This window comes from Pongo abelii, chromosome 1 (assembly GCF_028885655.2).
Source record: "Pongo abelii isolate AG06213 chromosome 1, NHGRI_mPonAbe1-v2.0_pri, whole genome shotgun sequence".
NCBI classification, from domain to species: Eukaryota; Metazoa; Chordata; class Mammalia; order Primates; family Hominidae; genus Pongo; species Pongo abelii.
Genome location: NC_071985.2, coordinates 65,311,709 through 65,334,668, shown reverse-complemented (window position 1 = coordinate 65,334,668; position 22,960 = coordinate 65,311,709). Strand labels below are relative to the sequence as shown.

At 40.2% G+C, this 22,960-nt stretch overlaps 1 protein-coding gene across 3 annotated transcripts in view; it reads left to right on the top strand.

Moving 5' to 3' along the window:
- The window catches only part of C1H1orf21 (chromosome 1 C1orf21 homolog), a 237,879-nt gene that overhangs the window by 99,549 nt on the left and 115,370 nt on the right, over positions 1 to 22,960 (top strand). For all 3 annotated transcript variants that reach the window (XM_054524290.2, XM_054524283.2, XM_002809698.6), the window contains exon 3: positions 22,597 to 22,691. In XM_054524290.2, the coding sequence (XP_054380265.1) occupies positions 22,597 to 22,691 (95 nt within the window). The remainder of the gene's footprint in view (positions 1 to 22,596; positions 22,692 to 22,960) is intronic.

Genomic DNA, 22,960 nt, shown 5'->3' with positions numbered 1-22,960 from the left:
TGGAGGCAAAGTCATAATTCACTGTTTATGTCTCATAATTTTTGATTGCATTCAGTGAAGATGGATTAAAGATACCTGTGTTTGTGGACAGTAACAGAGAGAATAATGTTTGTCAGTGCAGTCCAGCACAGTACCCATGAGCCACATGTGGCTATTGAGCATGAGAAACGTGACTAGTCCTAATTGAGATGTGCTGTAAGTGTAAAATGCCCTTTTAAGTTTCATATTAAATGAATATTTAATATGTAAAAAGAATATAAAATAGCTCATGAATAATTATTGATTACATGTTAAATGATATATTTTAGATCTATCAGGTTAAATAAAATATATGAAGATGAATTTCACCTGCTGCTTTTTATCTAATGTGGCTACTAGAAGCATTAAAAGTACACACATAACTCACATATTTCTACTGCACAGTGCTGATTTATGTGACTGAGAGGTAGCAGTGGTAGTGTGAAAATTTCCTTCTCTTTCAAGTTTTAGTTCTTATTGGATCTAAGAGAAAAGGAGTTTGATGGAGGCAGTGGCCCTCATTTTCTGCTTGGAATCTCTATGCGTTAAGTGAGCACTAGGTGTGTACACTCAGCCTTTTGTGTGTCGGGGTGATTTGGGGAAAGAGGGGTACATGGGGGAGCACCAGAGAGGCAGACTTGGGAGTCAGCTTGGCCAGTGAACAGGAGCAATGCCACCTTGCTCCTCTCTGTGCTGCTTAGTGGTAGACTTTAGCTGCCTCTACTGTAACTTTTTTGCTGGCATAAGGAAGCTTCTATTGGCTTCTGAAGCTGTTATTTCCCGAAGGTGAGAGAGAAAATCATGTTTCCCTTTTTCTGTTTTTAGTGAATCATAGGAGACAGTAAAGAGCCCTAAGGGCAGGAGAAGTGTTTGACGGATTTGTGATAGGCCAGATTATAGTCATAAAAGCTGAGAAATTTAAGTCAAGATAAGTGAGGAACATGGTCTTGGGTTTAGGCTTTGAAGGCTCCCTGATGTCTTGAGCTGAGCCTCAGAAAGGTCTTAATGGCTCGAAGTGCACATGGGGCTCATGGAATCACAGAAGCCAGTCGACCTTGGCTCAGAGCTTTAACTGCATTCTTCTGAAGTAAAAGTGCTCAGCCCAGTGTCTGACTCAGAGAAGGCGCTCATAATATGTTAGTTTTATTTCCTTTTAGGTGGTTCCTGGGCCATGCTGATGGCGCTCACTTCAATAGGAAAAATGAAACATGCGTGTATGTGAGCATGGAATGGAGTAGTTGTGAATTCTGTCTTACCAGCTGGGGTTTGATTCCAGCATCACCACTGCCTGTGCTGTCTTGGATAGATAACTTAGCTGTATTTGTTTCCACATCTATAATATGGAGGTAATAATGGTATCCACCACTTGGAGTTCTGAGGAGGAACACATAGTTAATAAGGAGAGCATCCAGAACAAGGCCAGTGCACAATTAGCATGGAAGCACTTGTTATAAATAGTAGATGGGCCTGAGTAGACTGGCCCCACCTCTTCACTCTCCTCCCCTCTGCCAGCACAAAATAGATACCATGCTAGATGCCGCCTTGGTGCCAAGTTTGGTCTAGCTGAGGTAAAGCCAGCAAAAATTTCTACTTGGAAACGTTTTCTATGACAGAAAGTTTAGAAATGCTCTATACTTTCTATATGAAAAAAAATCCAAGTGCTACTTTTCCTTCCCTTGCGAGCTGGTATCATGAGCCTGTTCTTTTAAAGTTAGAGAGATAAGTGGAAAATAAGACCATTTGTCACTCTCTGCTGCCAGGCAGCCGGGTTGCAAGATGAGGGAGCACCTGAGTTTTCAGAGACCATTGGCAGCGACACGCTGGCAGGGCCCTCTGAGTCCCTTTGGTTTTCTTCAATTACTCCCTTGCCCCTTCAAGTGCTTGTATTGTCTGTAGCAGTGGAGACCTGCTGGGTGCTTCCTGGCCCTCTGGCACCATTCAGTGAAAGGTGAGAGGAGTGGAGCTGCAGGTAAGGCCTGCTTGGGGATGAGGGAAGTTCTCAAAACGTGCCTCAGTGACAAGAGAGAAAGTCAAAGGTTTCTTTACCTGTTGCACTTCCTCTTGGAGTTATTTTCTCCTGAATGACACTACAGAATTCAGACATTCAAAACAATGGCTCCTTCCTGGACTCCTGGCTGGTGTGACTGAAGGCACCTGCCTTGCTATGAGCACCTCTCCAGGCAGCCCCTACCTGGCCTCTGGGCCTCATTAGGCCCTGTCTGTCCTCTGTAGAGACTAGTACAGCTCCTGCCTTCTGCACTTGGAACTTTACATGTGACTGGTTATTTTGCCCCTGAACCGTTACAACTTGGATTTGTGCTTTACAGTGTATGAGGCTTCTTCAAACGTAATTATTATCATGATTATCCCTACTTGATAGAAGGGGAAACTGAAGTTAAGAACTACCCCAGTTCACTTAAGAAGTGGGACGGTGGCTACAATGGCAGATGCTGACTCGACTAAGGGAGATTCCTCCTTGGGAATAACACATTGATATTAAGTCCAAACCAACCTTTGCTCAGAAGTCTTTGAGAAGTCATTGTTAACTGGCCACTTGAGGTCAGACTCAGTTTTTAAATGAGGATGTCTGGAGATTCTAATATGGTCATTAGGGCTGTTTTCCGTGGAACTGAAATACAATGTTATGGTAAGCACACAGACTGAAAATATGGCAGATTGTTTTCAGATCCTGGCTCGGCTACTCACTAACATGTAGTCTTGGCAAATTGTATAGGCTCTTTTTGCCTGGGTTTTCCCATCTGTGTAGTGTGGGGAATAAAACTAGTACTTGCCTGCCTTCACAGGGCTGTTGTGAGACGAAAATGTATTAATATTTGTAAATCTTAGCATAGTACTTGGCACATGATAAGCACTGAGTTAGTGTGCTCATCATCTTATTAGCAGCCTGAAGTTGCACAGACCTCTGACCTATGCAGTTTGCATTTCTGAAAATGGTTGCTTGGTTTCCTCTGATTACACTGGAGGAGAATGCATCATCAGTTTATTTGTAGATGTATAATTCTCTAAACTTAAAAGATGATCAATTATCCATGCAATACTTATCTCTTTCTTTTAGATTTTAAGATATGTGTGTTCCTATGGTTTGTTCTTTCTCTGGTTTGACCTAGACCAGTTTCTGTACTGTGTAAGATGTATACGTGAATATTTGTCTTTTAAATGAAAAGACCAAAGGACGCGATTCAGGAATGATGAATATAATATTATGCCTCATTTCTTTCAAAGTGTAGTTTAAAAGAAATCCCACCATAGAGGTTAACAAATACATTTTTCGCTTATCAACCATAAATCTATACATGAGTATGTGTGTTTTGTTTATCATGCAGAGTGAGATGTTGGTAGAAGTAAGGAGTAAAGCACCGTGAGAGGACTAGAGGCAGCAGACACAGATGATGCCCCAGCGATTGTAATGGGATAAACGCATCCATAAGCAGCTGAAATAAAAAGATATACCAATTAATTGGGTACCATTTCAATTCACATTTTATTCTTTGAAGATATTCTGTTATTTGTGATTATAATATTAAAAATGAAATCCCCCAATTTATCTCTTCATATTAGAATTTTTCAGATTAATCTAAAAATTTAACCGTCAAATAAGAAACTGTAGGTTGGACGCAGTGGCTCACGCCTATAATCCCAGCACTTTGGGAGGCCGAGGCGAGCAGGTTGCCTGAGCTCAGGAGTTCGCAACCAGCCTGGGCAACACGGTGAAATCCTGTCTCTACTAAAATACAAAAAATTAGCTGGATGTGGCAGCGTGCGTCTGTAGTCCCAGCTACTTGGGAGACTGAGGCGGGAGAATTGCTTGAACCCAGGAGGCAGAGGTTGCAGTGAGCCAAGATCACGCCACTGCACTCCAGCCTGGGCGACAGAGCGAGACTCTGTCTCAAGAAAAAAAAAAAGAAAGAAAGAAAAGAAACTGTAAAAGTACTACAAAAAATACAAGTGAGTATTTTTATAATCTTAGGTTGCAAAATGTCTTTCTTATAATGCCACAAAACCCAATACCAAAAGAAAAAGTTTGTGATAAACTGTGATTATATAAAATCTAAAATTTTGCATAGCAAAAAATAAACCACATAAACTAAGTCAAAAGACAAATGTCAAACTGAGAATAATATTTGCAATACAACTGAAGTTAATATGACTAATAGAAAAAGACCCTTCAAAATCTGTAAGGAAAGAACTAACATGCCAATTGAAAAATGGACAAAGTTCATGGCCAGGCAATTCAAAAGAGAAAAAATATAAAGGGACAAAAAAGTACAGAAAGATATTCTACTTCTCAGTAATAAAATAAACCACAAAAACAAACCAGCAAAAAAACCCAAAGCAAAACAAAACATTTTTTACCCTTCAGATTGGGCAGGAACAGGTGGCATCTGTCTCATGCTATAATGGGGAATGTCAACGCAAAACAATTTTTCTGGGGCACAAAATAGTAACATATATCAAAAATGTAAATGAGCATGCCCTTTGCCGCAGGAGACCCACTGCTAGGAATTTATCTTAGGAACGTAATTGGACAAGTGTGCAAACCTGTGTGTTCAAGGGTCTTTCTCAGTGATGAAACATGCATGGAATAGAGCCATTAGAGATCAAGGTGTTCTATACTTATTGATATGGCAAAAGATTTGTGACAGATTATTAAGTGAAAGGAGTAAAGGGATTTTATGCAGCATATCTTGTTTGTAAATTCTGCTTGTTTAAAATATATGTAAAATTCTGTGTGAGTGCATAAAAGAAGTGTTTGAAAGATCATTCACCAAAACTTTTATGATGGCAGTCTCTTTATTGTGAAATTTCAGGTGATTCTTAATTTCTTCTTTGTATTTTTCTGTGTGTCTTGAATCTTTTATGATTAACATTTATCATTCACTACAGCTGTTAATTTTGATAAATATAATTCAAATGTTCCATCTCCAGAAGGCCTTTAGTTGTGTTTTCAGGGCAATGGTGAAATCTATCCCAGAGGAGAAAGCACTATCACTGGAAATAGCCCCAGGGCAACAGGGATCTGACTGACAGAAATGTTAGCCCAGGCGTACAGATGGAGTCTGATGACTGGCACTTGTTGGTTTCATTTAAAACCTAGCATTTCACTTCATCCTAAGAAGCACTTGTTGACTACCTTGCATGAATTAGGTGCTGTGCTAGGCACTGAGGCTGTAAAGACGAATTCAACCTGATCCCTGCCCTTAAGGAACTGGTAAAGATGCAATAGATGGACATCTTGACAGAAAATGTCAGTACCATAGGGTGATAAGGCAGAAGGTCTCTTTTTCCGAGGATTAGAGGAAGACTTGTAAAGAGGATGATTAAAGCCTCAGCTGAGTCTTAAAATATGAATACCAGCCAAAGGAACTAAGTGAGACAGAGCAGGAGGTTTAGTCTGAGAGTCAGTGAGAACAAAGGCTTAGAGGTACACCACACATACAATATAGCAGGGGAGACTGGGAAGCTTTAACCAACCGGTGGAGACATAACTTTAGAGAATCTCACGTTAACGGTAGGAGTCTTAAATATTTGAAAACTTTACTCTGGATTTTTTTTCAAGACACTTAAAAGCTCATATAGACAATATAAGAATCATGTTAGAGATTGGAAGTTAGCTGAAGATTTAGAAAACAGAAAATTTGATGCTAATTCCTTAAGCTGTTTAAGTGGCCAGCCTCACCTCAGGTTAGATTATTATGAGCCCTGAGTAATAATGCCAGAACACGGCCTTGTGTAGATGAGACCGTTTACCAGGAAAGGTTAGTAATGATTATCTCTGGGTGGTGCTGATTACTAGTTAGTTTTTGTACTTCTTTTATATTTTCCAAATATTCTACATGCCTTTTTCTAAAGAAGTATTTTATAACTATGTAGGTGGTGACATTGAGAAAGAACTTGTGGAGCAAGGTATAGTGGCTAATCATACTAATTTGGGAACCAAACTGATAGGTTCCTCATTTCTAAAATTGGAACCTACCTCATAAGATGCTATGAGGATTAAATGAATTAATAAGTAATAAAACACTTAAAATAGTGCCTGGCGCGCAAAAAGTGCTGTATAAATAATCAGTGAACTTTATTTAGAAAGTTCTCTGGATTATTCTCTCATATATGAAAGATGAGCACATTTTCATCTTTATGACAGTAAACTTTAGCATAGTGCTTTTTTTAATAAGAATAAAAACTTCATTCAGAAAAAGGAAAACTTTTTCCTTAAAATTCATTTACCTGCAGATATCATTAGTGTGTGTAGTACTTTCCTTCTGTTTTTTTTTTTTTTTTTTTTTTTTTGAAACAGGTTCTCTCTCACTCTGGTTGCCCAGGCTGGAGTGCAGTGGCATGATCCCAGCTCATTGCAGCCTCAACCTCCCAAGCTCAGGTGATTCTCCCACCTCAGCCTCCTAAATAGCTGGGACTACAGTTGAGCACCACCATGCCCAGCTAATTTTTTGTATTTTCAGTAGAAACAGATTTTCACCATATTGCCCAGGCTGTTCTCGAACTCCTGAGCTCAAGCAATCTGCCCACCTTGTCCTCCCAAAGTGCTGGGATTACAGGCATGAGCCACTGTGCTCAGCCCTTTTCCTTTGTTTTTAGCAGTAACCGTTATGGTTACTTATAGCAAAGTTCTGGGCCACAGGCTATGAATCATCAATGACAGTGACCTTCAGGGCTTTGCTAACTCACATGACACTGGTTAAGTGGTTTGGTGGTTTGGTTTCATTTTGCCTGTCTTCAGCCCTGCACCCAAGAGGTTGCTTAAGCTATGAGAACAAAAGTAAAGATAGGAAATAACTATGATATAATTCCATATCTCAAGTTTATTTTTAGCTAACGGGCCTTGTCTTGCTCTTCATTCGGAGGCGTAAAGTCTCTTGGGAAGAGAAGGAATCAGAAGCATGATGTAGAGCTTGACAAAGGACTAATCTGAAATGGAGCCATCTTCATTCTTTGTAACTTTAATCTCAATTTCTCAGTTTTTCTCAAATTTTCTTCTGTAAGCAAACCTTCACAGAAATAACTCCTCTTAGAGATCACAGTGAGCTATGTACTGTGTAAGGTTTTATTAGAACAAGCACACAAACAAAAACAAGTGGCTATAAAGCCTAGTGAGCCCAGTTTATAGAGAAGACATTGACTTGCCTGCAGAACCTGGTTACATTTGGATTCTGCCACAGAGTAACCATGCTACAGGGTGACCTCTGTGGTTTCTGGTTTCTGCATCTTGGGAGTGAGTGGGTGGAACTGTGTGATTGCTATGGGAGTGTTGAGTGCTAATGTTCAAAGGTTCTATTTACCTGCTCCCCACACTATGGACAATTCCCTCAACTGTGTGGTGTTGGTTTCTTTCCTGCAGTGAAGCCATTGGCAAGATTATATATGATTACTGCTTTGTTGATTGCTCTCAGAAAAAAATGGTGGTGGTGCTAGTGTTCAGCTATTAAAAGCTTTATGGTCCAGAGTTGACCAAAGTGTTAATTGCATTGTGATATTTACTTTTTCAATGAAAAATTAGAAAGAAGTATCACCAATATCTTCTGTATCTTCAGAACATTACCATGAGCCTGAAGGTGAGAAAGCGTGAAGTGTGTGGAGTTGTATCTCTGCTTCCACCTTGGCTGGCTGGTTTGTAAATTTATCTTTCATCCAGTGATGCTTGAATTGGTGGTGTGCAGCTGCTGCTAGTCAGTGAAGGATTCCATTTGTTGGCTTTCTGTTTAAAGATTTGTGGTAGAAGTCAGGGTAGGGTAGATTGGTCCTGTTATTTGAAAGGGATAATGATATGTCTAATAGAAGACAGTTATAAACAAAATCTAGGCCAAAAGGAGAACATTTAATTTCCCAGGTTGCTGATTTTCTCAAGAGCTACTTTACTATGATCTGATCACTCCGAGAGTGTGGTTTTGTATATTAACTTATATAGCTGTACTCTGTTGGTCCAGCCAGACTATAATAGGGCAAGAAGAAGTAAAAATTTACAGAAAGTCAGATTCTAAAGGATAATATTTCTGTGGCTATAAGATTAAGTATATAAAATTCTCTAAAATATAACTCAGAACACGTGTTTAAACTATGAATAAAAATGGTCTTTCACAGTTTTTTAAAGGTTACATAATTAAAGTTTCTTGGATGGAACGGCCATAGCTGGGGAAGATGCCTGCTGGAGAGGACACAGGCCATGAGGAATACAATGTTTATAGTCAGCTTTCTTCTTAGTAATAATCTGTGCTGGAAGCTATAATATAAATGGACATTTACATTTTATCTAAAAATAATTTTAAAAGTTTATGTGCATGGCTTATAAGCATTGAAGGTAAAAGAGTAAGGGTGAAGTGAAAAATCATGATGTTAAAATAGCACATCTTTGAAGCTAATTAATTCCTTCAAACTGCCAAACAGTCACACGAGTACAAATCTTTATTTAGACTACATTTGATTTTTGTTTTGAAAACCACATTCAAGACAGGCTAAATTACATTTAAATTCCCTTCCAGCTATAGATATGCATGCCTCACTGTATAAATGTCACTGTTGATTTTGATCTATAACCAAAGAAGAAATTGTCAAATTATTTATGAAATAGGATTTTATTTTTAATGTGGCACCAAGTATTTTTGCATTTATTGTGTCGGCTGTTTAACACAATATTTTTTCATTAATCTTTTAGTCTTCATTGCCTTCTGTCACTCAAGAGATGTCTTTTTATCTGAAAGTATTTATAAGATCTTGAGTTTGGAGTGTAGCTTTCCTCCTTTGTTTCTTGCCTTGTTTCCCATGATGCAATTGTTAAACGGCCAGCATGTTAAAATGAAAGACAATGTGCTTTTAACTCTGATGGAACTCTGAAAATTAAAGTTATTCATTCAAGAACTATTTATTGAGCAAATACTGTAAACTGGATTTTACTAAGGGATATAACATGTAATATGGTAATGATTGCCGTCATTTGGCTCACATTCTAGCAGGTAATAAATGTAATAAAAAGAGAGACAAACATATACTGTCGGGGAAAAGTGTCACAAGAATACAAAAGGGGATGGAGAGTTGACAGGATGGCTGTTTCAGAGTCATCTGTCAGAGAAGGTCTATCTGAGGAACTGACCTTTGAGCAAACCATGAGAATACCTGGGAACAGAATGTTTCAGGCAGAGGAACAACAAAGCCAAATTTCTGAGAGGAGGCTGGCTAGTGGATTCCAGGAAGAAGCCTGATGCCCTTGTGCCAGCAGGGTGATGGGTGACAAACTCACAGAGGCAGTCCAGGGCCAGACTGTACTGCTCTGTACACTGGCTTCTGTTCTAAATGTAATAGAAATCAGGAGAGGGTTTTGAGTGCAGGGCAGTGATGAGGTCTGACTGCTACGTAGGGAATAGACTATAGGAAGAAAGTGAAGCAGTTGACCAGTTAGAGTCTTGCTCAGTAGTCCTAGCAAGAGATGGTGGTGGTCTGGATTAGGGAGGTATGAATGGAGATAATGAGATATGGGCGGGCTTGGGATATTGGGGAATGATTAAATATGAGCTTCATTAGAGCATATCGTGTCTGTGGTTTTCTCTGTTAAGGGCAGCAGTGGGAGGTGGAATTTCCTCTTCAGTGGTAGCTTGCAGGAGGCAGAGTTTTTATGCTTTAGAGCAATGACCATGGTCTGAGGCTTAGCAACATGGAATGAAAAATGAAATTTGAAAATTGTGAAAGCGAAGATTTTCAAGATGGGGCTGTAAGGATTAATAGGGTCAAAATTCTACATTAATGGTTTTTGCTTTTGCTTTTTTTTTTTTTTTTTTTTAACCTTCTTGAGGCAAATTTGTTTGATGCTACCTGGGATAAAAAGAGCAGCATTAACAGTTACGTTCCTACTTCAGTTTCCAGGACTCAGCTGTACTCAGGCACAGGGCATGGCCCAGGTGAGGAGAAGTACTGCAGCTCTCTAGAACATCCTGGGACTGCGGTTCATCTGCTCAGCATGTCATCGTTACACAGTGATGTCTCATTTCATTCAACCTGAGAGTGAAGGGGTTTCAGACATGGCTTGCTTGTTCATTTTTAGCAAGTTTCTTAAGGGCCAGGGTGCCCGAAGAGGCAAGTTTCTACTCTCGCCTCCCTTCCTGTAACAGCCACCTCCCATTCACCTGGCTCTTCCTTTCCCCCCGCAACATAGACTCTCATCCCTACACTCTTTTGTTCCTCATGGAACTCTGAGCTCCAGTTTCTGATCTCCATGAGCTGCTCTGAGCTTTGATCCCTGTTCCCATCCTCTTGTACCCACCATGCCAGTTCAGTTTATCTTTCTTTTTATGTCTTCCCAGAATAGGAGCAGTGCTCTATGAGAAGAGAGAGCGAATACATAAATGAAGCATAGATCTCTGTGGAGGTCAAACCAAGCCCCCAGATAATTTCTCATTCTGAATCTCCTTTCCACTTTGCATTGTTACCTTTTAAAGAAAAAATTAACGTCAATATATTTACTCATCTTCCCTCCCTCCCCCCACTACCAGCATCACCATCAAATAGCATCAATATTCTCTGTAAAAGACACTATTTTTGTTTATTACAAGATATGGTGGGCCGGGTGTGGTGGCTCATGCCTGTAATTCCAGCACTTTGGGAGGCCAAGGCGGGTGGATCACAAGGTCAGGAGTTCAAGACCAGCCTGGCCAAGATGGTGAAACCCCATCTCTACTGAAAATACAAAAATTAGCCTGGCATGGTGGCAGGTGACGTAATCCCAGCTACTTGGGAGGCTGACGCAGAGAATCGCTTGAACCCAGGAGGCAGAGGTTGCAGTGAGCCAAGATCGTGCCACTGCACTCCAGCCTGGGTGACAGAGTGAGACTCCGTCTCAAAAAAAAAAAAAAAAAAAAGGTGAATGTGTAAGCTTTCTGTTAGGTACACTCACTTTTTTGTAGAAAGTTGGTTTTTGGAGGATTTCTTTGCTTCTGCAGATTGTAGGGTGAAGAGAAGTTGACAGAAGATGAATCCTGGAAGATGAGATGTTAAAGGAGTGGCCCACTGGAAGGGGTGGAAAAGGGGGCAGGTAATGGGTTATTTGCATGGGGTTTGGTAAGCCAAGGCCAGGTCTACCCATAGAGTATCCTGAAGGAGACACAAACAGATAATTTCTGGGCTCTCCTCAGTTAAAAGGTGACTGAAGTCTTAGTGCAGGAAGGAGTTCAAGGCCTAAAACCCAGACCTTACAGTGGGTAATGTGGCTTGCTCTGTAGGGAACAGTTGCCTCAAGTAGTGATATCAGCTGTTTCTGGAAACTGACATAGTGAGAGTATAAAAGACAGTACACCTGCAATTCTTGCCCTGCTGCTTTGGCAAATATTTCATTGTTTATGTGCTGCCAAGACCCCCGGATTTCGGGCATACCTCTGTCAGATCCAGTGGGAGTGGTGGAGAGTCACATTCACCCACTGGCTTGATCAGGTGAAAAGGTCTCCTTGCACCTTGTATGTGCTGCTTCAGTTGCAAACCAAATAAGAGGAATATTGGACCATGTCCGGGTCATGCATTATACTTGAAAATTATTGAATTCTGGAATTTTACCTAACTCAGGCCTTCAAACACAAGCAGCATCTCAGAAGAGTAGCTCTCCGCTTGAAAGAAGACAGTAGAGAAGATGTGCTAAGGTGCTGTGGCTGTTCTGCACCCTGTATGAGCTATCCGCCCCAGTTTACCTTTGGCTTGTTTATACAGAATTATGTAGGCCTTTCATACTTTGCTATAGGTTAAAAATGTCTAACTTAAAAATCATTAAAAGTTCTAGAAATTGCTGCAGTTCTTTTTTTTCTATTGCACATCTTTTTTGAGAAAGCAGAATATAACATTACCTTTAAGAACATTCAAGGTGTCTTACTCTACGTTTAAATAGGTTGCAAATAGATGGAGGGTGAGGGTCCATGAGGACCACCTCTGCATCAGCTCTGTGTCCTCAGGCTCTCAGTACAGAGCCTACCTTGCTTTGGTTGATTTTAATTTAATCAAACCGCTCTGAAACTTTCATGAATGAATCCTCATACCCTCTCCTCAAAAGATAAATATTCAGAACAGCTACCATCTTTTACAAACAAACTGAGCAGAATGTGTTGCCAAAATAGGCTTGTTCAAGCTTCCCAGGTTGTGGAAGTTAGTGTGTTCATATTTACTGTGCTGCCCACCATTAAGCTATCATGGAGCATGCGTTTTCCCCACTCACCCAGACATTATTCCTAAAGAGCTATTCTTTGTTGTTGTCAGAACACACTTTAGTCTCTGAGGGGAAAATAAGTTGGTGATTCGTATCAACTGGAAATGATCTTTTGTTTTATGTGAATGAAGCTCTTGTGAGAAAAGGTACAGACGGTCAGAAGGAAAGAAGGAGAGGGATTGCCTGCTGCCTCCCCACGTGCACACATGTGAGTGGGTGCTCCCACCAGCTTTCAGGGGGCTTTCTTCATGAATATGAGCACTGATTTTGGGAGATCTGCAGTGGAAAGTCAAGTCATGAATATTTTTTATAAAGAGAGAAATGATGTAATTTTATCACAGAAGATATTTCAGATGTATTTTTCCATTTTAAAAATTCATTGGCAGTGCTCATACGAGAGAATTACTTGAGCTGAAAATTAATCTGTCCAGTTTCTTCCTATTTCGTTAATGACTTTGGAGCCACTGAATTCTTTCTAAAAGTTGTATAACCCAGATAAAGTCAGGCCTCCTGGAAGCCAGCTTCAGCCCAGAGACATATGAAAAGAAGCACCAAATATCACTGAAAACCAGTTTAAATTTATACTGGATAATCTCATTCATAAACCACAGCACAACATTCTGAAGCCTACCCCTTCAAGAATCTATAGCTCTCTGCCACTCTGATGACTTTTCATCTGTCTCTCTTCTACCTCAAAAATCTCTCATCTCTCTCATCTTCTGCAAAACTTTCCCTCCTGCTCAGCCTACTCTGGGCTTTCTGCACCTCGCTGTATCTATTCTATGCCTCTCATTAGCTTTGCTCTTTCCGGTGTCAATCCAGACCGCCACAATTCTCCCACTAACCTCCTCACCCCTTCCCCAATCTGCATCACAAAAGCGCACTAGCCCATCTGGCCAAAGGCAGCTCTCCTCCGCCAGGTGGCTTGGGGGTGGGGGCCTGAGATGCTCAAAGGCTAATGCTTTATTCTGTGATGGTTATTATCTGAGAATTTTTCATTCACTGAAATTCACTTAAGACAGAATCCAATTAAAGGAATTAAGTCAGATGCACATAAAGATCATTAAGATATATTTCTTCTTTAAGACATGCATCCATGCGTGTATGTCCATGCGTTCTCTCTCTCTCTCTCTCACCTTTGGCCAAATTGTTAAATGTTCAGAAGGCAGTCACACAAATGAAGAAGAGTTTTTGGAATGGTCATATAATTTCCTAATCCTAACAGCCATCCTGTAAATCCATGACCGTCAGTCTCGATGGCAGTGAAGAAGTAACTACAGATGAGTCAGCAGAAATTTATTCCCAGCCCTAGAAAAACAACTCATGTTTTAGGTCCTCCTGATGATGGTGGAGTTTTGTTGATTTCATATACAAAGGAGGGCATGTGAGATACTATATTAGTATCTTTTCATATTTGCTGTTATTGCAATATAGTTTACCTGGAAAAAGAACATCACTGTTTGTGGAAATGATACATTTTGTGAAGTGCTGTAGTCCTGCAGGTTTTGTAATGGATATCAGTATATAAAGAGAACTTTTCATTTTATCAGAAATTTACTTCACTACCCATTTGTGGGAAACACTAGTAAGAGCATGGGCTCTGAATCAGACCACTGGGTTCAAGGCCTGGCCCAGTCCCACCACTCTGTAGATGTACAGCTAGATAACTGTGCCTTAGTTCCTTTTCTTTATGATGGAGACATTAATGGTTCCACTTCATAAAGCTGTTGTCAGCATTAAATGGGTTATATGTGAAACTTTCAGAACTAGATCCAGAACATTGAAAGGGCTCTGTAAATGGTAGCTCTCATTTCTCCTCCTCCTCCTCCTCTTCTGCCTCTTACCCTTCTTCTTCCTCCTCCCCCTCTTCTTCCTCCTCCCCTTCCTCCTCCTCCTCTTCCCCTTTCTGCTCCTGTTCACTTTCGTGAAGGAAGAGATCCTTGATTTTATTGCTTGGCCTTAATGCTAAGAATATATGTCTAAATTCTACTAGAATATCAGCAGGCCTTAAAATGAAGTTACTTTAAGCCAAGTTGTAAAGACCTTGCATTAATTACCATATACTGGAGAAAAACTTCAGTTTTCTCCTTTTAGATGCAGTGGTGGTCAAATCCTCATTTTAACGCAAGATTTCACAGCATTTCCTTTGGATATCACATGAATTCCTAACTTAAGTAGCACAGGGCTGGTATTCTCCCACTGATAAAGGCCCCAGAGACGTGACAAGAGAGGATATGGTAGTTTTTCTGATGTTATCTATGAAGGCTAGATGTACTTCTAACTTTTGCTCATCTCTCTGTGATTTACAAAGGATTATGATTTGGAAATGTGTCCACATTCTTTCTGATATACTTTATTCCTACATCATCTCCTGAAAAAATTACTTCTTGTGCTTTGTGGTAGGGAAAAAAAAAACTGACTTGGTAGTTAAGAGCCTGTCTCTAGACTCAGACCAACCTGGATTTGAGCCCAGCACTACCCTGTGACTAACCAACCAACGACAAATCTCTCTGCAGCTGTAAAAGAGAGTCATGATACTGGCCTCGTAGGGTAGACACGAGGATTAAGTCAAAGCAGGGGAGAGGTTAGCTGACTAGGACAGCCTTTTATCCTGAGTGGTTACCAAGGATAACAGGAATCCTGCTAGGAATAGTTGAGAGGATTTAGCTGACCTGAGACTTCAAGAGTCCCAGCAGTTCTTCAGTGGGTGGAAAATGAGCAGTAGGAGAGTCAGAGAAGGGCTCTTGAGAAATTAGATAAATGTCTCTCAGAACAACCATGCATGTCTTCCCTTTCTGGAAGTGGCTCCGAATCCTTGGCCACTCATTCTGTTCCTTGATTGGGAATGATTACTGTACAGCACAGGTGTTAAGCCCCCTCCTGCTATAGAGAGCCTTGGTTTGCAGTGCACCTTCCTAAAAGAGTCCAGGCTGGATTTGGATCTGGTTGTATGTCTTTTGTCGGAGCTTGTCAGAAGATGAATGTTCCAGGGCCCTTAATGACTGGGTAATAGGTCCTTGGTCACTGAATAATGGACCCCAGATGAATGAAGGAAATGTGTTGTCTGGCCTCAGGAATGATTAAATGATTCAGGAATGGGGCCTGCAGGTCCTGGACCTCTTAATTATTAAAGGTGCTGTCGTGACAGAAGCTTTATCATTTTGATCCTTCTTATAGAACCCCTGAACCCTAAGGTCACCTTTTCCTCTTTGCAGCTGAGGGCGCCTTTCATCTTCTGCTCTCAAAAACATGGGCAAGACCCTAGGATTGCTAAGAGACTGTATCATCCTGTGCATGTGCATCTCAACTCATTCAGTTCACCCAGAGAGGTCTATACTCAATCTCCACGGCACACAGCTGGGAAGTCACAAAGCCAGGTGCAGAAGAGAAAGGCCTTTTGAAGCCAGTGCTGTGTTCATTGTAATTCACTGGTGTGCTGTTTCAGTGACAGTTGAAGGAGAAGGAGCTGGGATCATGATTCAGTGGCATTCTCTTTTTCCCCTAGGATAAGTCATGACTGCTCCTCATTCTGAGGACAGTGATGCCTCCCAGTCTTCAGGCGAAGGCATGTCTGTTGGAGGAGGCAGGAAACAAGGCCCTGGGATATGTTGCATCTTAAGCCTCATACCCCCAGCCCCCCAGCAGCTGACCTTTCTTCCCTCTTGAGACTTGCTGTGGCTTCTCTGGCTCCTTCCTAGTCTTCCCCATGTGTTCTTCCTCACCTGCCTCAACAGACTGGTCCATCTCAGGATGTATTAATCAATTCCACCTTTGCCTTTTTTCAGAGAGAGGCAGAAAGCCCTGGATTAAGCTGGTTAGGAGTCTCCCCAGAGGAGATGCTTGAGGACAGGCCAGAGGAAAGAGGCTTAGCCTATTAATGGCAGCTTCAGTGCCTGGACACTGGCCGGGGAGGCCATATCACCTTCAGAATGGAGCCTGACTCCTTAGTAAGACTTGTATAAGGTCTTCAGTTCCTGTAGCCCTATCAGCCTTTTCTCGTTACACCTGTCTTACCTCCTGGAATTCTGCATGTCTGCCATGTTGCATGACTTGCTGTTCCCTCCATTTGCTGTGCTCCCTTTGGCTTTGGAATTCACTGAGCCCTTTCCTGAAAGCTCCTTCCCACACATAGAAGCTGTGTTCCTCAGGACTCCACTGAGATATGTCACGTCCTCCAAGACTCCGCTTAACCTTGATTAGGGGTCTCTTCTTTCCATTCTTATAACCACCACCCCTACATGTGCTTTTCATAGCCATAAAAACTGTACGCACTACTTTCTTATTTTCTTACATCCTCTCCTACTGGCCATTAACTCCTTTAGAACAGGGACTGACTGCTTCCTTTCCTAGACATAATCCCAGGGCTGAGTGTTGTCTCTGGCACACGGTAGGTGCTTTATAAATATTGTTGAAGTAAAGAAGAAACACAGAAAGGATAGCAGGGGATAGTGCCCAGCACTTGACTCAAGGACAGAAAGCAGATAGTTTCTTCCATCTTTATGTCTGGGCTAAAATCAAGAGGTATTTTTGCTCAGACCTTTTTGGGCCAGAAGTGTGCCCATAAAATGGTGTGATTTGTGGGAGTTCATAGCAGTCAATAAGAAAAACACCACACCTCTAATAAGAAAAAAAGGGCAAAGGATATGAAGAGACACTTCACAAATAAAGGAATACAAATAAATGATCAACACATAGGAAAAGTATCCAGTGTCACTAGTAAATTTTAAAACATTAAACAAAAATAAAAATTAGTTACCATTTTCATCCTTCAATTTATTACAAATTTTACAAAATGATAATACCCTTTATTAGTGAGGCTGCACTGAAATGAGTCTTACACCACCGTGTTAGTTCATTTGTGCTGGTGTAACAAAATACCACAGACTGGGTAATTTGCAAACAATGGAAATTTGTTTTTCACAGTTCTAGAGGCTGGGATGTCCAAGACCAAGGTGCCTGCATTTTGTATCTGATGAGAGCCTGCTTGTGCCTTCACATGGCAGAAGGTGGAAGACAAGCAGGCTAAATTCACTCCTGCAAGGCCTTTTACAAGGGGCTGTAATCCCATTCATGAGGGTTGAGCCCTCATGACTTCATCACCTTCCAAAGGCCCCACCTCTCAATACCACCGTCATGGGAATTAAATTCAACATGAATTTTGGAGGGAACGTCAACATTCAAACCATAGCAACCACCAAGGCAATAATAAGCACCACCACAGGGCTTTTCATCTCTGTTTTTTTTTGTTTGTTTGTTTATCTCTGATTTAAATGTAAATAAGCATTAGGTTTCAGTAGTGAATAAGGATACAAAAGGCATATGAGAATTGCTGTCTTAGTGACATTAACATTTTTGGATTATGAGGTATCATAAGGGATATGTACAAATATGTACAGTCTTTATACTTCCCCTACTAGAGATACAGTGGTCAGACACCTTTCATGTTTAGTCTCTACAAACTTAAAGTCTAAAGACATAATTTTCCTGCTTGTTACTTTTAACAAATCGTATTTTTAGATTATTAGAACTTAACGTGGCCAGGCATGATGGCTGACACCTGTAATTCCAACACTTTGGGAGTCTGAGGTGGGAGCATTGCTTGAGTCCAGGAATTTGAGACCATCCTGGCCAACATGATGAAACCCTGCCTCTACAAAAAATACAAAAATTAGGTAGGCATGATGGTGTGCACCTGTGGACCCAGCTACTCAGGATGCTGAGGTGGGAGGATCACTTGAGCCTGGGAGATGAGGTTGCAGTGAGCCGTGATCATGCCATTGCACTCCAGCTTGGGTGAAGGGTAAGACATTGTCTCAAAATAAATAAATAAATAAATAATTTTTAAAAAGATGTATCAAGCAATCTTATTTTGAAATGTTTGCCTTTATTAGGTTAATTTGAAGCGAACTCTGGAAGGAACTGAGAATATTTTATACTAAGTGTACCAAAGCTTCTTGTTAGGAAGTTTATAACTACCCTAAAAGTTGCTTAATAATGACTACTACATTGGAACTGACTAAATCACTTTCTACTAGTGAGGAAAGCTTATCGTTCAGGGACTGCCTGACTCAGGGAATTGATAGTAGTATATGAGGTCCTTCAGCTGAGTCTTTGTGTGTAAGTTTACTCCAAATTTAGAGTCAGCCCTAGTTATCTGTGGTCAGTCAAGTAGAAGATGAGTTCTCAGAGCATTAGTCTTCCCCTCAAGACAGCTGGTTTTCCTTGGGCGCTCTCTGCTGTCCTTCATCCCCTCTCCTCTACATCCCTTCATCGCTTAGTACAGAGCCCAGCACATAGGTACTCAGACTGTACTGAGTGTACACCTTCCAGATGAGGACTTCTACTTCCAGTGTAGAAGTAAACCATAGTTAGCTATGCTGAAGTGATTGACGGCTTCACTCTTCTCTGCTCTTTAATTCCTCTCCAACAAACTTGTGTTCAACCCAATAAAGATGTTAGGTTCTGACCTATTGCTAGCTACAATACTAGAACTCGTGGGCCAGACCCCATTCCTTCCAAGCTTTGCAGATAGAAGATCTGACACGAGGTTACCTTTGTAATTAATAGAACTGACTTTTAAATGAATCAACTAGAGAAATGGTTGCTGGAATGAGTTTGGCATGTCAGGATTATTAAAAAGTTAAAAATTTTCATAGATGTACATGTTCAAGGGAGAAGCAGGAAAAATGGCAGAAGCAGACTGTACCCACTACTGTTTGAGATCAGAAGGGATCTTACAGTTTTCTAAAATGATGAAAATTTAAACCTACTCTGACACCTTCTCACCTAGTCTTCTTTTGATCAATGCCACTGAACAATCCCAGCCCCACTTGGATGTAATCTGAGGAATAAAATGCTAAAAATATCACCCAGGCATTGCTTTTACCCCAGATCTATTTTGACTAGCACAGCCTGCAACTGTTTACATGCAGAGAACAGGAGTCAGCCTACTGTTCCCGACGTGCATTTTAATAAGCCACCTGACAAGATCAACAGGAAGAAAAGAAAAATTGTGAGCAGGTGCAAGGGAGCTGGGGGAAGCCGAAGGAAGACAGGTCCTATGTCTCCCTGCTCTTCCTCGAGTTGGCACGTTTTTCTGCTGCCAGGACCCTCTGGCTGTAACAGTGGCTGTCTCCATTTCCTCCAGTGTGGGCTCTGATAAAGGGAACCTAAAGTCTCAAATTAATCCCCCATGTCTTCAACAAAAGGAAAACTGGATTTTGGTAGTGATTGTTTTACTGTCGTAACCCAAAATGCTTCATTCATTCGCTCAGAGGCTGGTTGGTGAGGTAAGACGTTCCTGATGGCTGCCTTGCCTTGGGAATATGTGGTGCATTTGCTGATGAGATGTCTGTTTCCAGATGGACATCTTCCTTCCCAGCACCAGCCTTTGAGAATGTGACAGACCATTTTTAAATATTTGCTTTGTACAAATTGTGGCCTATTGAAGGATCTTGCCCAGCTTTTTTTGTTTTATACCATGATGGATTTTGTGCGGTGTGTTGTGTAAGTAATAATGATAGGTCTGGCTTTGTAGTCGTGGCTGTCTGTTTTCTCTTCCTTTGTATCCAATCTTATTGTGTTCCTCTAACACCACGTTGGCTAGCCAGTCGGGGTTGTTAATGACATGTTAAAGCCTATCTTCTGTCTAAATTGGTGGGGATTCTGTCTTGATTTAAAAAATGGCCTGTGTTTAGAATAATGCTGCTTTGAAAGTCATGTAGCCAGTAGCTTTTCCATTTCATTGGAAAAATATATTGGAAAAATAGTAATAGTTTGTCCACTACCTTCAATTTAGTTGTGTTCCCTGGAGGGATAAGAAAATGAAGACTGAATGTTACTGGGCTGCTCAGAGTATGTCTGCACTAGTCTGTGGCTTGGTGGATGGGAGAGGACAGTGGGCAAGGGCAAGGGCATCTCCTCCCTAGGAGAAACCTTCACCACGCAGTGGACAAGGGGCCATCTGGGTCTTTCAGAAGGTTCCGCTTAGGTCCGAAAATGTTACCCTCTTCCCCATCCTACAGACAAAATCATAGAATCCACTTGTGATACATGAAGAAATATATATATACACATATATAGACATATATATACACACATATATAGACACATATATACACATATATAGACATATATATACACATATATATAGACATATATATACACATATATATAGACATATATATACACATATATATTTATATCAGTATTCTTTGTATTTAAATAATTAGAAACTCACCATTAGCAATTAAGTTCCCAATTTAGTTCAGTTAAAGTTTATTAATAGTAGGCCAGGCATAATGGCTCACACCTGTAATCTCAGCACTTTGGGAGGCCGAGGCGGATGGATCACCTGAGGTCAGGAGTTCGAGACCACCCTGGCCAACATGATAAAACCCGTCTCTACTAAAAATACGAAAAATTAGCCAAGCGTGGTAGCAGGCGCCTGTAATCCCAGCTAGTTAGGAGGCTGAGGCAGGAGAATTGCTTGAATCCAGGAGGCGGAGGTTGCAGTGAGCCGAGATCACACCGTCGCACTCCAGCCTGGGCGGTAGAATGAAACTCTGTCTAAAACAAAAAAAAAAGTTATTAATAGTAATTATCTCAGTCTGCCAGGATTTATAAATATTAATGTCCCAAACTGAAGTTAGGGAGGCCCATTTTTACTTTTTTTTTTATCTCTGTGTAATTGTGTTGGGGGCAAATTTGTCAGTGTCTTCTCTTTTTTAATTAACAATTGTTTTTTCAAATTCTCAGTAAATAATCCTTCATCAAATTTGTCAGTATTATTAATTTACATTCATTTTTGTCTCTTCAAAATACCAAGTTGGTATGTAAAATTCTTTTGTGTTGTAATTGTGGATCAGAATCTGTTGATTAACTTGTTAATATATTTAGGACCTAGTATTCCTAAAGGGCTCATTACCGAACCTTACACTAGTCTTTCTAATATCTTTACAAAAAAATAGAATCAATAATAACTCTAAATTGTCAGGTGGAAAAAACAGTTGGCTTAGTGAACATGAAGTCTTTATTCAGATACATGCAAATGTGTTACATTCTTAAGAATGATAATTTTGAGAAACATTTGGACAGCATAATTACTTGCAGAAATATTACTATAACAAACATCTTTGGGAGTTGTGTGTTAAGGGGTAATATGATGAGGAAACCTGAAACTATATTAGAAAGTGGTGTTATAGATACTAAGATAAGAAATTAAATAAGAATATAGTCTTTGTACCCATTTAATCATAGTTAATAAGAAAACATATTGCAACTTTCTGAACTGAAATATAAACTCTCTTAGTGATAGACAGCTGTCTTTCAGGTGGTCCCTATAGTTAGACATTACTCCATGCCATATGCCAGACAATCGTCAGTTTGTTGGTTGATGATATTTTCTAATTTTACAATTTCTGTGATGTTTCCCACAAATTGGGTTAAGAATGATTCAGAGTCACACCTATTTTTGACTTTAGTGTGCTCAAATCATTTTCTGTTGACAGGAATCTGATGGAAATGTCATCATAGTGATTACTATTCTGGAGAACTGAAGCTGCAAGTTTTCCTGAGTTTGTTCTATGATGTATATTGATATTGGGATCTGTGTTCTCTCTCTGGCTGTTGCGGGGGCTGGGTCCCCTCCACATCCCACTATACTCTCCAGCCTTGAGTGATATACCTACCATTTCATCTGTTAGGTATAATAGCTCTTCATGCATATGACTTTACAGAGAGATTGAATTAAAGTGTATATATACATATATATGAAATAAATATATATATGAAATATATATATTTAATGTGAAATAATTGCAGACTGCTTAAATTTAATATAGGGATCACAGAAAAAAGTCTCAATTCTTCAGTTGTTTCTATTTATCAATATAACTCTTTAGTCTTACTCTGTTTTTTCAAAAGAGAAATTAAAGAATGAATATATCACTGAAAATTGTTGGCACAGGCATTTTGGACTAATACTCTCTTGGAGAAAGATAAGAATATTTTCTTGAATCTTATCAGACAATTCTGTGATATGTCCTAGTGTAACATACATTTCAAAAAGTCTTTAGAGATGGAGTATCCTGTTTCCTCTGCAACATTTGCTCTCTGTGGAAGGACTAGGCAGTGACACTTTGATTAGATGCATTCGTGATGCTGAGCTTTTTCTAGTAGACAGAGGAGAGGGCCTCATAAAAAGATCTAACATGCCTGGTTAAGCTTCTTCCAGATTGTTCCAAATGAACCACATATGAAGGCCACAGGCGAAAGGGTCTAGCAAATTACGCTATTGGGATTTTCTGACTGACACTTTTCTACTATTGGGGAAAAAATTATAAAATGTGTTTTCTTTTTTTGGCACTCAGATGAGTATAGGATCAAACCAGTGGAAGAGGTCAAATACATGAAAAATGGGGCAGAAGAAGAGCAGAAAATAGCAGCCAGGAACCAAGAAAACTTGGTAAGAATTGATTTTCTCACTTAACAATGAATTTTGTTGACACCATTGTAATCAAATCTGCACTGCATGTTTTAACTGCAGCTTACACACTGGCACAAGATTTCTTGAAAATGCTGCAGCTATTTATAGCTTGCCTGGAAGCTGCACCATTACTCCTGTATCCTGTTTGTCTCTGAATAAGCCCTTCTTTAATCTTGATGGGGAATGCTCCAGGGAAAATATAGCAAAATTATTTGTGTTTTAAAATAGCTAAATTTAAGGGAAAAATA